General features: G+C 48.5%; 1 protein-coding gene across 8 annotated transcripts in view; it reads left to right on the top strand.

Moving 5' to 3' along the window:
* The window catches only part of ARHGAP45 (Rho GTPase activating protein 45), a 182,127-nt gene that overhangs the window by 73,527 nt on the left and 94,126 nt on the right, over positions 1-14,474 (top strand). For all 8 annotated transcript variants that reach the window (XR_013603646.1, XR_013603645.1, XR_013603644.1 and 5 more), the window contains exon 4: positions 13,479-13,563. Coding sequence is in view for 4 of the 8 variants with exons in the window: in XM_078669839.1 (XP_078525965.1) it covers positions 13,479-13,563 (85 nt within the window). In the remaining 4 variants the exon portion in view is untranslated. The remainder of the gene's footprint in view (positions 1-13,478; positions 13,564-14,474) is intronic.

The raw sequence follows: 14,474 nt of genomic DNA, 5'->3' as shown, positions 1-14,474 counted from the left end.
AAGGGACATGTCAGTTGAGGATGACGTTAACGTGGACCATGCTCCACATGAACCATTATGTGAAAATGGATAAGGAAAAAGTGGCAGAACTCCCTTCGGTGTCTGGAAAGGGGGGAGTCGACCACACACCCAACAATTAGTGGCATTGCTGGTCTGGTGTGAATAGTGTAACATTCTAATAAACGTGTTATTTCGCATAGCAAGACGATAGGATAACTCGTGAGGAGGCAGATCACTAAATGTGTGCTCTACTGTAGCATTAGAATACTTATTTACATGAGAAATTGGAAAACATAAATGTAATGCATAACTTGTGCAGGTAACTATAAGACTTAGAAACAATAAGAAACTTAGAATAACGATACATCTTATAGAGTTTTGACTAACTCTCTCACTATGGGGGTCTATCTCATACATGTCAGAAACCTGTCTAACCGTTTCACCCGAGAGGGACTTAGACAATTAAACTGGCTGACTTATTTTACTAGACCTGAGTTTCTTTTTATACTCCTGCTGCGGAGTTTCCTCTAACAGGGGAACTTTCGATTCAGAGTCAATTTTTAGGCAGTCCTTAGAAATGTTCTTGGCAAATGTTTTTATACGCAATCCATGGAATTTCTTGATGTGGGACATATGGACCCACCCCTTACGGCCTTCCAACTTCACGGCCGTGCGGGTGGTCAGAAGAACTAGTCATGGCTCCTTCCAACGAGGCTCCAGTGGACTTGAACGATCAAAATTCCTGACCAACACGAGGTTTCCTGGAATGACTTCATGCGGTTTCACCTCGGTATTGTCTGGAAATGCGGCGGCAACCTGTGAACGACAAGAGTGTAGGGCAGACATCAAGGAAGCTAGGTAATCTGTCAGCATATTACTGGAAACATCTGTAATACTGCGGGGTCTAGGTGTACCCCACATGTTTGGGGGGCGGCCGAATACGACCTCATACGGGGACAGACCTGATCTGGAATGTGCAACCATGCGCATATAAAATAGGGCAACTGGCAAAGCTACTAGCCAGTCTACACCTTTTTCTTTACAAACTTTTGCAATGCGGACTTTCAGGGTTTGATTATGTCTCTCTACGAGACCGGCTGCTTCAGGATGGCGCACACAATGGAACTTCCACTGGTACCCTAACAGAAGGGAAACATGCTTCATTATCTCTGATGAGAATGGCTGGCCGTTATCTGAATACACGACCCTAGGGAGTCCATAGCGGGGAAAGAATTCACAAACCAACTGCTTGGCAGTGGTCGCAGCTGTGTAATCTGGAACTGGATATGCTTCTGTCCACCTGGACAAAGCGCATACAACTACGAGGACATACTTGAAACCTCGACATCGCTCCATCTGAATGTAATCCATCTGGAGGACTTCAAAAGGGTGGTCAGGAGGTTGGAATCCACCTTGTTCCACCGGGACACTTTTACCTGGATTGAACTGGCAACATATCATACAGGTACGGACTTTCTGCTTGGCTGCAGCTCGTAAATGCTTGTTGAACCAAATGTTCTGGATACTGTCTAACATAGCTTTTTCTCCTAAATGTGCAGGACTATGCGCGGTATTGATAATGACTTGAACCATAGAGTCGGGGAGAAACCATGTGGCTTTTCCCTTCGTCACCCATCCCTGATCTGTCTGGACCCCTCCTTGTTCGGACCATTTCTTGATTTCATCGGGAGTAGCATGTAACTGTATGTCTATGACATCTTGTGTAGGGTCCTTAACTGTCATACATGTAGTCGGATCTGGAGTGTGTGTCAGTGTCGTGTTAACTGGAATGTCTGGTGTCTGAGCTGTAAGCTTGGCTGTTCGATCTGCTAGATCGTTACCTTGGGAAATGATGTCAGTGACTTTCGTATGTGCTTTGCACTTCATGATAGCGATAGCTGTCGGTAAATGTATTGCATCTAACAGAGCTTGAATAAGGAGACCATGCTGAATCTTGGTTCCATGAGAAGTCATGAAACCTCTCTCCTGCCAGAGCACTCCGAAGTCGTGTACGACTCCGAATGCGTAACGTGAATCTGTATATATGTTTACTTTCAGGTTCTTGGCACGTATGCAGGCTTGGGTCAGAGCGACTAGCTCTGCTGCTTGAGCAGACAGGGTGGCAATACGGTGTGTCTCTATAACTTCGGTTTCAGTAGTCACTGCATACGCGGCTACTAGTTCTCCTGTACTTGTTCTCATACATGAACCATCCACATAAAGTGTCAGGTCGGGGTTAGGTAATGCAATATCTGTCAGGTCTTGTCTTGGCTTGGTCATAGTGTTAACAACTTCCACACAGTCATGTGTGGCAGGATTTGAAGTAACTGATGGTAACAGTGTAGCGGGATTCAGAATGTTGCAGCATCTGATTTCTATGTGTGGCTGGAACAGTGTCAGTTCATAACCTGTTAAACGTGCAATAGTCAAGTGCTGGGTCTGTGTTCGGTTTAAAAGAACTTCCACGGAGTGTGGAACTTGTACTGTCAGGGAGTGTCCTAATACTATGGAATCACTTTGTCTGATAGCTAGTGCTGTGGCTGCAACTGACTTGAGGCACGCAGGCAGAGCCTGGGCTACTGGATCTAATGTGCTAGAAAAATAAGCACAGGGCTTGTACTGTCCTGCTTGATCTTGTGTGAGAACAGATAATGCAGTACCATCACGTTCTGTGACAAAAAGTGTAAAAGGCTTACTGTAGTTCGGTGTTGCTAGAACTGGAGCTTGGCATAAGGCTTTCTTTAACTCATTAAAAACAAGTGTATGTTCGGATGTCCAAGGGAGGACAGTCGATACGGCTGCCTCCTGTGTCGTTAACTGTATCAGTGGCTTAGCTAGAAATGCATACTGAGGAATCCATTGTCTGCAATAAGAAGTGAGGCCAATAAAAGCACGTACCTCCTTCTGGGTCTTGGGCTGAGGAAGACTCGCTATTAACTGGATACGGTCAGGTGTCAACTGCCTACCCCTCTTGGACAGTAAGTGTCCTAAGTAGACCACTTGCTGGACACAGAATTGAAGCTTCGAAGGGGACACCTTGTGCCCCATCTCGGCTAGGAAATACAGGACTGTAAGTGATGCACGTTCGCAGTCACGTTCAGAACGGGCTGTGATCAGTAGATCATCGACATACTGGAGCAGGGCAGTATCAGTTGGCATGTGAATATTGTCTAGTTGTCTCTTGAGTGCTTGACTATAAATACTAGGACTTTCTGTGAAACCTTGAGGAGCTCGTGTAAATTTATAGCTCCTTCCATTTAAACAAAATCCGAAAAGGTACTGGCTGTCTGGATGAATGGGAACACTGAAAAATGCGTTCTTGAGGTCTATAACAGTAAAGAACGTGGCTTCAGAATCAATGGCTGTCAATAGGGAAGAAATATCTGGAACTACTGGGTACTGGGGAATAATACATTTATTAAGTTCTCGAAGGTCAATCACTAATCGATATACTGGAGGTGCATTTGGATCAGTACGTTTCATGACTGGAATGATAGGAGAATTACATACATTGGAGTCAGTTTCTACAACCACTCCTTGAGCAATAAGCTCGTCAATAATTTTGGATAAGGCTGCTACAGCCTCAGGTGGCAATCTATACTGTCGGATTCGTGGCAAAACTATACCTTGCTTGAGAGTCACACGATGGGGTGTGATTTGCATACATCCAACATCAGTTGGACCTTGCGCCCATAGATGCTGTGGGACATTCAATAATCTTGGATCAAAATCACGTAATACATAGTGACCTTTAAAGTCTCGTAAAAACAATCGGATTCCTTCTGGGGAGCAGCATATAATTGCACCTAATTCTTTTAATGTCTTGATGCCTAGCAAATTTTCTGGACAAGACTTCGTAAGTAACAAATCAGTAGTTCGGGACAATGGACCTACTTCTAGAGAAACTGGTTTCGAAATCTCATTAACTATTGGCTTTCCTGAAAATCCAAGGGAAACATTTCTAGAGCCTGAGAGCGGAGCCCCTGGAACCTCGTCGTGACTGATGGTAGTCCTACTTGCCCCTGTATCAATCAGAAACTTTCTGTCTTTCCCTAATACTTGACTGTGTACATAGGGACCCTCTTGAGCTACAGGTATCTCGATGAGAGGCAAGCCTACCTCCCTCTCTAGGCTGTTTCATGAATACGGCTGATAATCTGGATACTCGGACTGTGCATACTGGTACATCTGCTTTGTAACATGCTGTGTGGCAGCTATAGGCTGCGGTACTGTAACTGTCTGTTGTACATTCTGTGGTGACTGAGAAGTCTGTAAAACTTGTTCTTGTCTAGGCGGACGTGGTCTTTCTTTAGTTTTACCAGTAGCTATGTTGTGTTTCAGAACTGCACACTCGTTTATAAAATGACCTGGCTGTTTACAGTAATTGCAGGTCCCTTTAACAGGAACTGCAGGATGACTGGCTTGATTCGTACCCCTCTTCTGACTGTCTTGAGGAACAGATTGTGCAACTAATACTTTCATTTTCGTGTCTTTCATACGTCTCCTTTCATGATCTTGCTCTTCCCTGATTCTGTTCTGGTGGTACTGGAGCATCTGAAGCATTTGGGACGGAGTATTAGCTTGCCAGGTACTTTCGACTTTCAATACTCGGTTTTTAACTTGTGGACTTGAATTCTCGACTAGTTTAGTAACAAAAAGATGAGGGTATGACTCGCTACTTGTCTTCAAACCACTGTTGATAATAAAACATTTCTCGAATCTAGAATAAAAATCACTAGTATCTTCATCTTGTTTCTGTTTACAGGCTGAGATTGCATCCCAGTCTTCCTTTTTCGTGGCTAGTAATCTTGGCAAAACTTGTATCAATAACTCGGGTAATTCTTTACATTTATCTCCTAGACCGGTACCTGGTACACGTGTTTTGTCTTCAGCTTCTAAAGCTGTCCAATCTATCTTTTTCTCTCCCACCTCCCATTCTTTTTCCTTGAGCTTTTCATATATGCCCGCAGGCAACAGGACCTTTAACATTTTAATGATATCAGGATACGTGTATTCTCCCATACGGAGCATGTCTTTTAATTCACGGTGGAACCCTGCTGGATCTTTGTCGTGACAGGGAATTAACTTTTTCATCTCTAAGAGTTCCATCTTGGTAATCGGGGTGTAAACAAATACTCGTTCTAGATCACCACCCGCTGTCCTAACTGGGTGCACTTCTCGTAACGGATGCTGTCTGTCTATGTAGAATGGTTTACTTTCTGGGGGTGAGACGTGAACAAAATGCGGATTCAGAAACGTTCGGTATTTGTGGCGCTGTTCTAGAATGATACTAATTAAATCGGTACCTAGACCTTTCCATCTATACTGTAGTAACTCGTTCAGAACATCATGTAATGGACCTGGATCAGAATGCTGACCCTCATACAGAGTGATGAGGTGCTGGATCATATACATACCCACCAGTCGCTGCTTGGCTGGGGGCAGTTTCAGAAACATTTGTGCCACTATTTCATCTGGAAAAGTGGTAGAATCAGTAGCCCATCGGACTGCTGATCGGGCTAGTTCTTGTTCATGCATAGTACTAAGTTCACTATAACCTATTCGTGATTTCAGGATTTTATCTGTAGCCTGGAATACTTGTTCTAGAGAACACTGTTCTGGTACTAGAGAAGGAACAGTTTTCTTGTAGTCTAGACGTGAATGTTGGTCGGAAAGTCTAGTTCTACCTACATACGCTATTCTGGTGGGATTCTCGTCGTCTACCTCTTCAGTAGAAGAGTCATTTTCTTTCTCGGTTGCTTGTGTTGCTTCTCGTTTCTCGTGTAACTTTATTATTTCTTTACGGATTTTCTTGTACATACTCTCTATACTGTTCTGTGTCTTGTGTCTTCCCTCGGCTATATGGTCACTCCACCTGGTCAGAACTTTCATTTCTTCTGAATCTTTTCCTGGATAATCTTGTTCTCTTATTAAACAATTAATTAAAAACTTTAAAATCATGAGCTGAATCTCAACTTTTCTTTGGACCATGGTGTCGCCAATACTTTCTGGATCTCTTCCTGTACGGATGAAATGATATATTCTGTCTAGATAACTTTTCATATTCGGCAGGGTGTCCAAATACTCGGTCACCCGTCTTACACGCAATGAATACAAGACCATGTCATCATCGCCTGGGACTGGATCATAACGGCATTCGGTAAGTGCTCGCTTGATATCTGCAACTGACTGAAGTTTGGGTGTACGCTGTAACGCTAGCTCATGTAGCGTCATACGTCTGTGTTGAGGCGGGGTACGAGGAGAACCTCCCTCCGCGGCTCCTAAACTGGAATCGTCGGTGGGTACTGTACGGGCTGGGAGAGTGACTGATGTAGCAGGTACTTGTACTGTATGCTGGACCGGGGGTACCGTAACAGGTGCTGCAACGGGTGCCCCGGTGACTGGAGGTACAGGAATGACATTATTTACGGGAGCTGGCGGAACAGGATTAGCATATTCGGGGACTGTGTCGTCCAAGTAGGACGAGAGAAAAATATCAGCTGCGGTCGGTTTGTGACGTAGCTTAATCGGAACTAATGACGGAAAATTACTGGATGCCTCTGGGGTTGCTTTTGGCAAGCCCTCGGCAAGAAGAGGATACATACCCTTAATAAGGGCATTTCTCGGTCTGTCTGTCTGTCTGTTCGGCTTTAACTCGTTCACCTATTTCGATTAATTCCCTTTCTTGGGCTCTTTCTGAGGATTCTCTACTTAATTCTGCTTTTCTGAATTCTTTTTCGGTTCTTTTATGAGATTCTTTGCGCCATAACTCGATGGCATCTTTCTGTGACTGTCTGGCTTTCTTTTTCCATAATGCTTCTTCTACTCGCATGATGCACTCGGCATCCCATGTGCCTGATACAGGCCATCTATATTTCTCTTCGAGATGTCTGGTATAATCAGACCATAAATCTAGATATATTATGGCACTTAAGCCATGCTTATGATACATAAAATGACCTGGACTGTCCCTAGGCGGGACAGGAACTGCTTCCTCGAGCAGACCTTTTCTAGTTTTTAACTGACGTAACTTAGAGAACAGAGGCATGATTTAGTCTGTCATCTAGACACAATACAATACACAATAAACACAATAATAACTTGAAAACAGATCACTCATACCACGACATTGAAAATACATGAAATAACATTTAAAATAACAGTTCGAACAGAATACTACCTGAAATACTGAGAACAGAAACACATGAATTTCTCGAGAACAGAACTTACTGGAATGACTAGATGCACTGCTAAAACAGTACGAAACTTACCGGTCCCATAAAGAGACACGTCAGGACCCGCATCCACCTAGGTGGACACTTCGTGTTGGATTTGCGTACCCAAACCCACGGACCAGATTAATTGACCCTGTCTAGATACTACCCCAGCAACGGTACTCACCGGGCAGCAAGAACGGAAGGCCTCGGACTGGACTGGACTGCTACGACGACGGACGGACGAACTTCGGACTTCAGTTACAGGTGGGCCTCCGGATACCTCGGACCTTGGACTCTCGGCTTGGGCTCTGGTCGGGACTCGCCGCGTTCCTCCACCGCCTCGTCTGGATGCTGGACCGCAACCTCCGTCTCCTCCGTGGGCCTGAGGGACACTTGAAGCAGAAATATCTGCACGTGCACGGTATGGCTCCGTCACGGCTGCAGAGGATCAGGGGGCCTGCGTGGCTTCGCCGGCGCGTGGGGAAAGGGCAAGTCCCTATTCGGGCGCCATTATGTGGTATATAAATAATTAAATACCGGTTCTATTTTTCAGAATAATCAATAAACGGGTAGCTCAATAAATAAGAGTCAAGATTCGAGGTAGCTGGAGTTTGCAGGTTTTAATAAAGCATAAAGGACAGGAACAGGACAACCTGCACGGGAATAGGATGGCAGCTGCCGGGGGCAGGAATGGGAATAATGGGACAACTTTTAATAACAGTGCACAATATTTATAGTTAAACAAAACACATTACATTCAATACAGTAGGCGTAGCAGTAGGTGTGGTTTGTAACAGTCGCGAAAGATAAGGCAGTAAGTGGGTGTAACAAGAGGCGTGTACAGGGCGTATACATAGACATGTGATGTAAACGTAACAGAATATGTCACAAATGGGGCGGGAACATGGAGGGGGCTATCTGAGGAGCTGGGACCTCTGACCTAGTAGTGCGCGCAAACGGGCAATGACGTGTTACCAGGGAGAACTGGGGGCTATGACTTCTGCGCTAGAAGAGGAGACTAAAGTCTGCGGAGTCAGAGCGACATGTACCTAAAACCTATCTGGTATCTGATGTTTAGAGAACATGTTGATAGAATCCAAAAGTTATCAGGGTAAAGGCTAACAGACTCTAAGACTGGTGCATGCATTATTCTACATGTAGTGCGGGGCGAGGAATATTCTATGAACATTAATACAGTATTTCTCTTACATGGAGACATAAAGGCTAGACTATGACTGGAACTATTGATGCGATTCAGTAGCTTAGGAATGCAGAGAAGGAGGGCTGGACTGATAACTAGAAGCATAACATACTCTTGGCAGACTGGGAGGCAGAGCCAGGCCAAGCCGGGCACTGTGAGGCAGGAAGTAAGTGAAGGGTCAGGGATACAGGTGGGGGCTGTATCGCTCCTCGGAGAGGGTTCAGGAGACAGGAGCTGAATCTGAGTCCGGGCCCTTTTGAGGCCTAGAAACGGGGACTTTTCAATGAATTAACGTGCACACTGTGAAACGTGGCAACATAGGTTTACATAGGCCTAATATTCGTAGCTTTCACGATGACTGGAAACTGGCATACTAGAGTTGGACACAACTGGAATTGCGTCTTTAATCGATACATATGCATATCGATCATGCACAGATAACATAGGATGGGGAACACGTAGGGACACATAACATGGCAAAATTTACTTTTCCACAATACTTAGGTCAGTACTTGGTCCATGCTCCTGCTGAAAGAAGAGGAAGTGAAGCCTTCACGCGCTGGCCAATTAGAATGCCACAAATAATAAGAGTGACAATGAAGCCAACGAATGCACGCAATGAGCTTGCTTCAGGTCCCTTGTTATATACAATAACTTGCACATGCAAGACCTAAAAACTGCAGTGGATTTTCCTTCTTCAGTGCCTTCATGGCTAACTAATAGAGAAGCAGGCTATTGTTCAACTGCGCATCATAAAGCATCCAGCAAAAACCCTGTCTCTTACTTACGATGGATTTTTGATCAATTTGTTTTAGCAACCATGTTAGCAGCATCTTCGCAAACACTTTTGACCCCAAGTTCACTAGTGCTATGCTATCATTCATTTGTTCACCAGCTTAGTTAGGCTAGTCACCTTTTCGTATAAACGGGGAACTACATCACAAATCCAATCACCCCCTCCTCACAAACAAAAAAAGAAAAGAAAAAAAAAGAATTTCAGAATACTCCAAGTAAGTCACTGTTTCTCACTCACGAGCCCAGCATTATTTTCTTAAGCCTGGAAAAGCAGAGCGACATTTGGGAATATCCAATGAAATCTAGATACGCGCATTGTCCCTTGACATAGCTGTAAGCAGCTGGTTATACCATTATGATCTTTTCAGTGGGAGGCCAGTGTGATATTGAAAAGATGAATAAGACGTTGTTGGCCTGTGCTGTCAGGTTCCACCGTGCACAGTGTTTCACAGCCTCCCCATGATTGCAGTTCACATACAGAGGCTGGTTTGAAACACTGTGAAATAATGTGAATGCTCTTTCTCGCCTTCCGCTTGTCCTCGGTCCTTTTGACTGCTCTCAGTTGTGGCCCTTGGTGGGTTTTTGGGTGTTGCCACGCTGCAGCATTTGGCAGCAATTCAAAGGATTTCTGTGTGAAGCTCGGTGAAAGCCACATTCGGTAGCCGAAATAATACACGTCGTGCTTGCAATGCACCGGCATTGGCAGTGCCAGACCCATGAGGCGTGACAGCCTCTCTACCACCTCCCCCTACCAACCCACTATCTTTGGGCCATGGCATATATAGGAAGTCATTTAAAGCCATAGAAAGAAAATAAAGAAAACAAATAAAAAAATACAAAATAAAAGAAATAACATCACGGACAACGGGAGGACGGGCGGAGAAGGCATGGACAACGGGAGGGAGGATGATAGAGGTGGGCAGAGAGACAGCACAGACGACGGAAGGGAGGGCGCGTGGGTGGGGAAGGCACGGACAATGGGAGGGAGAATGAGGGGGTATTTTGAAGGCACAAAGTTGAAGCGCCACGAACGATGCGCAGCCTCACCGGAAGTCAGGCAAAGTCGCCTGTGACGGGGGCGGTGCCGCGTCCGGACCGGAAGAGGAGGCAGGCGGAGTGAAAGCGTCTCGCGGCCCGGGGCTCCTGTGAGCGGCGGAGAGCCCCGGGGCCGCCAGAAGGAGGTTGCGCAAGTGTTGCACATGCCCGGTGCCTGCCGCGTGTGGAGTGCGGAGTCCCCCAAAATTGGCCCGGTAAGTTGAAAAGGGCTGGGGGGTGGGCTCGGTGCACTCGTGTGTGTGTGCTTGTGTGTGTATGCATGTGTGCGACGGCGGGGGGGGCTGGGTGCACTCGTGTGTGTGTGCGCGCGTGTGTGTATGTGTGCGGGGGGGTTTGTCTCTGTATGTATGTGCGTGCGTGCATGGGCGCTCGTGTGTGTCTGTCTGTATGCGCATGCGTGTGTGCTGTTTCGAGCTTGCCAGGAGCCAGCGGCTGGCCACAGCACGCGTTCGCGTGCGCGTGACAGTTTCTAATCGCCTCCAACGCGATGCGCGCTGCCAGGATGGTCTCCTGGAAAGCAGACACGGCGACAAAAGGTTCTCGGCGAGAACGCGCTTCCGCGCGCTTAGCCGAGACCTAAAAAGGGCATTTCCAACACCATCTCTGGTGCTTCTTTGCACACCCACAGTCAGGACATCATCAGACTGCAGGCTGAGAAGTGTAAAAAAAAAAACCACAAGACAACAACCCTTCTCCATCTATGCACCCAGAATCTGTAACAACGCCCCTGTATGCATCTGGACTGCCCCAACGCTGCTCCAATTTTGGAACGAGTTGAGGACTCGTCTCTTTGAAGAACACTACATTGTGATGCATTAGCTGTCCATAACCCGGCTTCCTCTCCTGCTACTCGTTGGCTTTATGCTCGTATTTGGCCTTGTACAGTGCTCCGCTGCCTTTTTACGAGGTTCGCACTACAGAAATATCATACATACATGCATAATGTATGTCCTTGTGCTGTCGAGCTTTAGGTGATTACTTATTATCCGTGCATTTATAGTGCGAAGGCAGTTATGTTTTGAGGTGCAGAGATCATTTTTTTAAAGAAAGATTTGTGTCTCATTTGCATAGCTTTATAAAGTGAGGTTGAATGATGCAATCAGATCCATTAGGAGGTTCAGTAGAAGTTCAATAACATTGTCGAGTTTGAGACGCTGGTGTGAGTGGTGGCAGGTAAACTACGCTCTGTCTTAGAGGTCAGAAGTAATCCACCTTGGAACATTTTCTTGTTTTCCCAAACACAGGAGTCTTAGAGTGATGGCCTTGTCCTCGGGAGCATTGAAGGCCCTGCCACCTCTAGGCCTGGAGAGTCAGGCATCTGGAGTCAGGCACCCAGAGGGTCAGGCACCCGGAGGGTCAGGCACCAGGGAGGGGGGTCAGGCACCCGGAGAGTCAGGCACCCGGAGAGTCAGGCACCCGGAGAGTCAGGCACCCGGAGAGTCAGGCATCTGGGGGTTCAGGCACCAGGGAGGGGGGTTAGGCACCCGGAGGGTCAGGCACCCTGAGGGTCAGGCACCCTGAGGGTCAGGCATCTGGGGGTTCAGGCACCAGGGAGGGGGGTCAGGCACCCGGGGAGTCAGGCACCTGGAGAGTCAGGCATCCGGGGAGTCAGGCACCCGGGGAGTCAGGCACCCGGGGAGTCAGGCATCCGGGGAGTCAGGCACCCAGGGAGTCAGGCACCCAGGGAGTCAGGCACCCAGGGAGTCAGGCACCCGGGGAGTCAGGCACCCGGGGAGTCAGGCACCCGGGGAGTCAGGCACCCGGGGAGTCAGGCACCCGGGGAGTCAGGCACCCGGGGAGTCAGGCACCCGGGGAGTCAGGCACTCAGGGAGTCAGGCACTCAGGGAGTCAGGCGCCGGGGTGGATCAGGCACTCAGAGAGTCAGGAACTCAGGGAGTTAGGAACTCAAAGAGTCAGGCACTCGGGAAGTCAGGCACTCGGGAAGTCAGGTACTCGGGAAGTCAGGCACCCAGGGGTTCAGGGACCAGGGGTTCAGGCACCGGGGGGCTCAAGCACCCGGGGGGCCTCAGGCACCTGGGGCGCTGCTGACAGTACCAGCCCCGGTAGCCCCCTCATAGACTGGCGCAGACACTCGCAGGGCAGAGGGCTGGTGGCCCCTCAGACCACAGTGTGCATCACTGCGCTTCCTGGAGACCGAGGGTTGCTAGCGCTGCAGGAAGCACCTCGAATTGCTGTGGAAGCCACGAGCGCCCAACTGTGGTACCAGGAGCTGCAGGGGGCATCAGAGGGGTTAGGCTGGGGCACCAGGGTGGCAATACAGGAGAAGACGGGGGGCATCAGAGGGGTTAAACTAGGGCTGCCTGGGGCAACAGAGGCGTAAGGCAGGGACTGCGGGGGAAATCAGAGGGGTTAGGCTGGGGCACCAGGGTGGCAGCACAGGACGAGCCGGGGGCATCAGAGGGGTTAAACCAGGGCTGCGGGGGCATCAGATGGGTTAAACAGGGCTGCCAGGGGAGCATCAGATGGGTTAGGGTAGGGAAGCAGGGTGGCATCGCAGGTCGAGTGTTGGTGAGAAGTTACAAGAATCTTGTGTCTCACCACTACTGTGTGCGGGTCAAACACGGGGAGCTGGTGAATTATGAGAAGTTACAAGAATCTTGTGTCTCACCACTACTGTGTGCGGGGCCACACACGGGGAGCTGGTGAGTTATGAGAAGTTACAAGAATCCTGTGTGTCACCAATACTGTGTGCGGGGCCACACACGGGGAGCTGGTGAGTTATGAGAAGTTACAAGAATCCTGTGTGTCACCAATACTGTGTGCATTGTCACACGCGTGGAGCAGGTGAGTGTGTGAGAAGTCACAATAATCCCTGTGTCTCACTACTGCTGTGTGCGGGGCCACACACGGGGAGCTGGTGAGTCAGTGTGAGAAGTTACAAGAATCCTGTGTCTCACCACTACTGCTGTGTGTAGGGCCACACGCATGGAGCAGGTGAGTTTGTGTGAGAAATCACAAGAATCCCTGTGTCTCACTACTGCTGTGTGCAGGGCCACACACGGGGAGCAGGTGAGTCAGTGTGAGGAGTTACAATAATTGTGCATCTCACCACTACTAGAACAAGAGGGTGCTGTGCTGCATCCATAGGTCACAGACCCGCTCTAATGCAGCCCTCCTCCACGTGCTGCACATGTCCCAGTACTTGCATCTGTAGATTCCGCTCACAACCACTGCTTTCTGCTTTTTAGGTTTTCACTATGAGTCCAACAGTGAAACGGATAAGCGTGACTTCGAGAAGGCGCTGGAGACCATCGCCGTGGCTTTCAGCAGCACGTGAGTCAGATGAGGCACACTACACCCGCCTACAGAGGGTCACTGAAATACCATGATGTCTACAGACGCAGCACTACTGCATGACAAGAGTGAAATGTAGGGTAGGAGTAGATTCTGCCTCGTGCCCTCACTGCTCCATTTATGGGGGGCCCTACACATTCCTGGGAGGCGCATCATCAGTACACCAGCGCCTTACTAGCGATGCCCAGTAACTTTGCACCACTGGTATGGTGCAGGCATCATGTCTGTAGGGACAAGGCTACCCGACGCCCCACTGTTTCAGCATCTTACATCAGACCAGGGAGTGCTTGCTAAACACATCCAGGGCAGGAGCCTTGTATCACACCTAGCAGGCCCTCTGCTGACTGTTCAGCAGGCCCTCTGCAGGCCCTCTGCCGACTGCAGACCCACTGCCCACTGCAGACCCCTGCTGACTGTAAGCCCAGGGCAGCCCTGCAGGCCCTCTTCTGACTGCACTGCAGGCCCTGCTGTTTAGGCCCCTTTGTTGACTGCACTCCTTGGACTGACTTCCCTGCAGTCCCAGTGCTGATTGCTCTTTAGACCAGTGCTGACTGCCCTGCAGTTCCTGTGCTGACTACAGGCCATGCACTGACAGATATATATATATATATATATAATAACCACTTGCTTATTGCAGCCCCTGGCCTGACCTACCCTGCAGGCCCAGTGCTGACTGAGACCCTATGTTGACTGCCCTACAGGCCCTGTGGTGACGGCTCTGCAGACCCTATGCTGACTGCTCCACATGACCTGTGCTGCCAGCTCTGAAGACCCTACGCTGACTGCTCCACAGGACCTGTGCTGACTGTAGGCCCCTTACTTACTGCAGGCCTCATGCTGACTGTCATGCATGCACAGTGCTGTGCTCTGCACGGTGTGTGCTTTGTGTC

Source organism: Lissotriton helveticus, chromosome 12 (genome assembly GCF_964261635.1).
Source record: "Lissotriton helveticus chromosome 12, aLisHel1.1, whole genome shotgun sequence".
NCBI classification, from domain to species: domain Eukaryota; kingdom Metazoa; phylum Chordata; class Amphibia; order Caudata; family Salamandridae; genus Lissotriton; species Lissotriton helveticus.
This window is presented reverse-complemented; position numbering and strand designations above follow the sequence as displayed.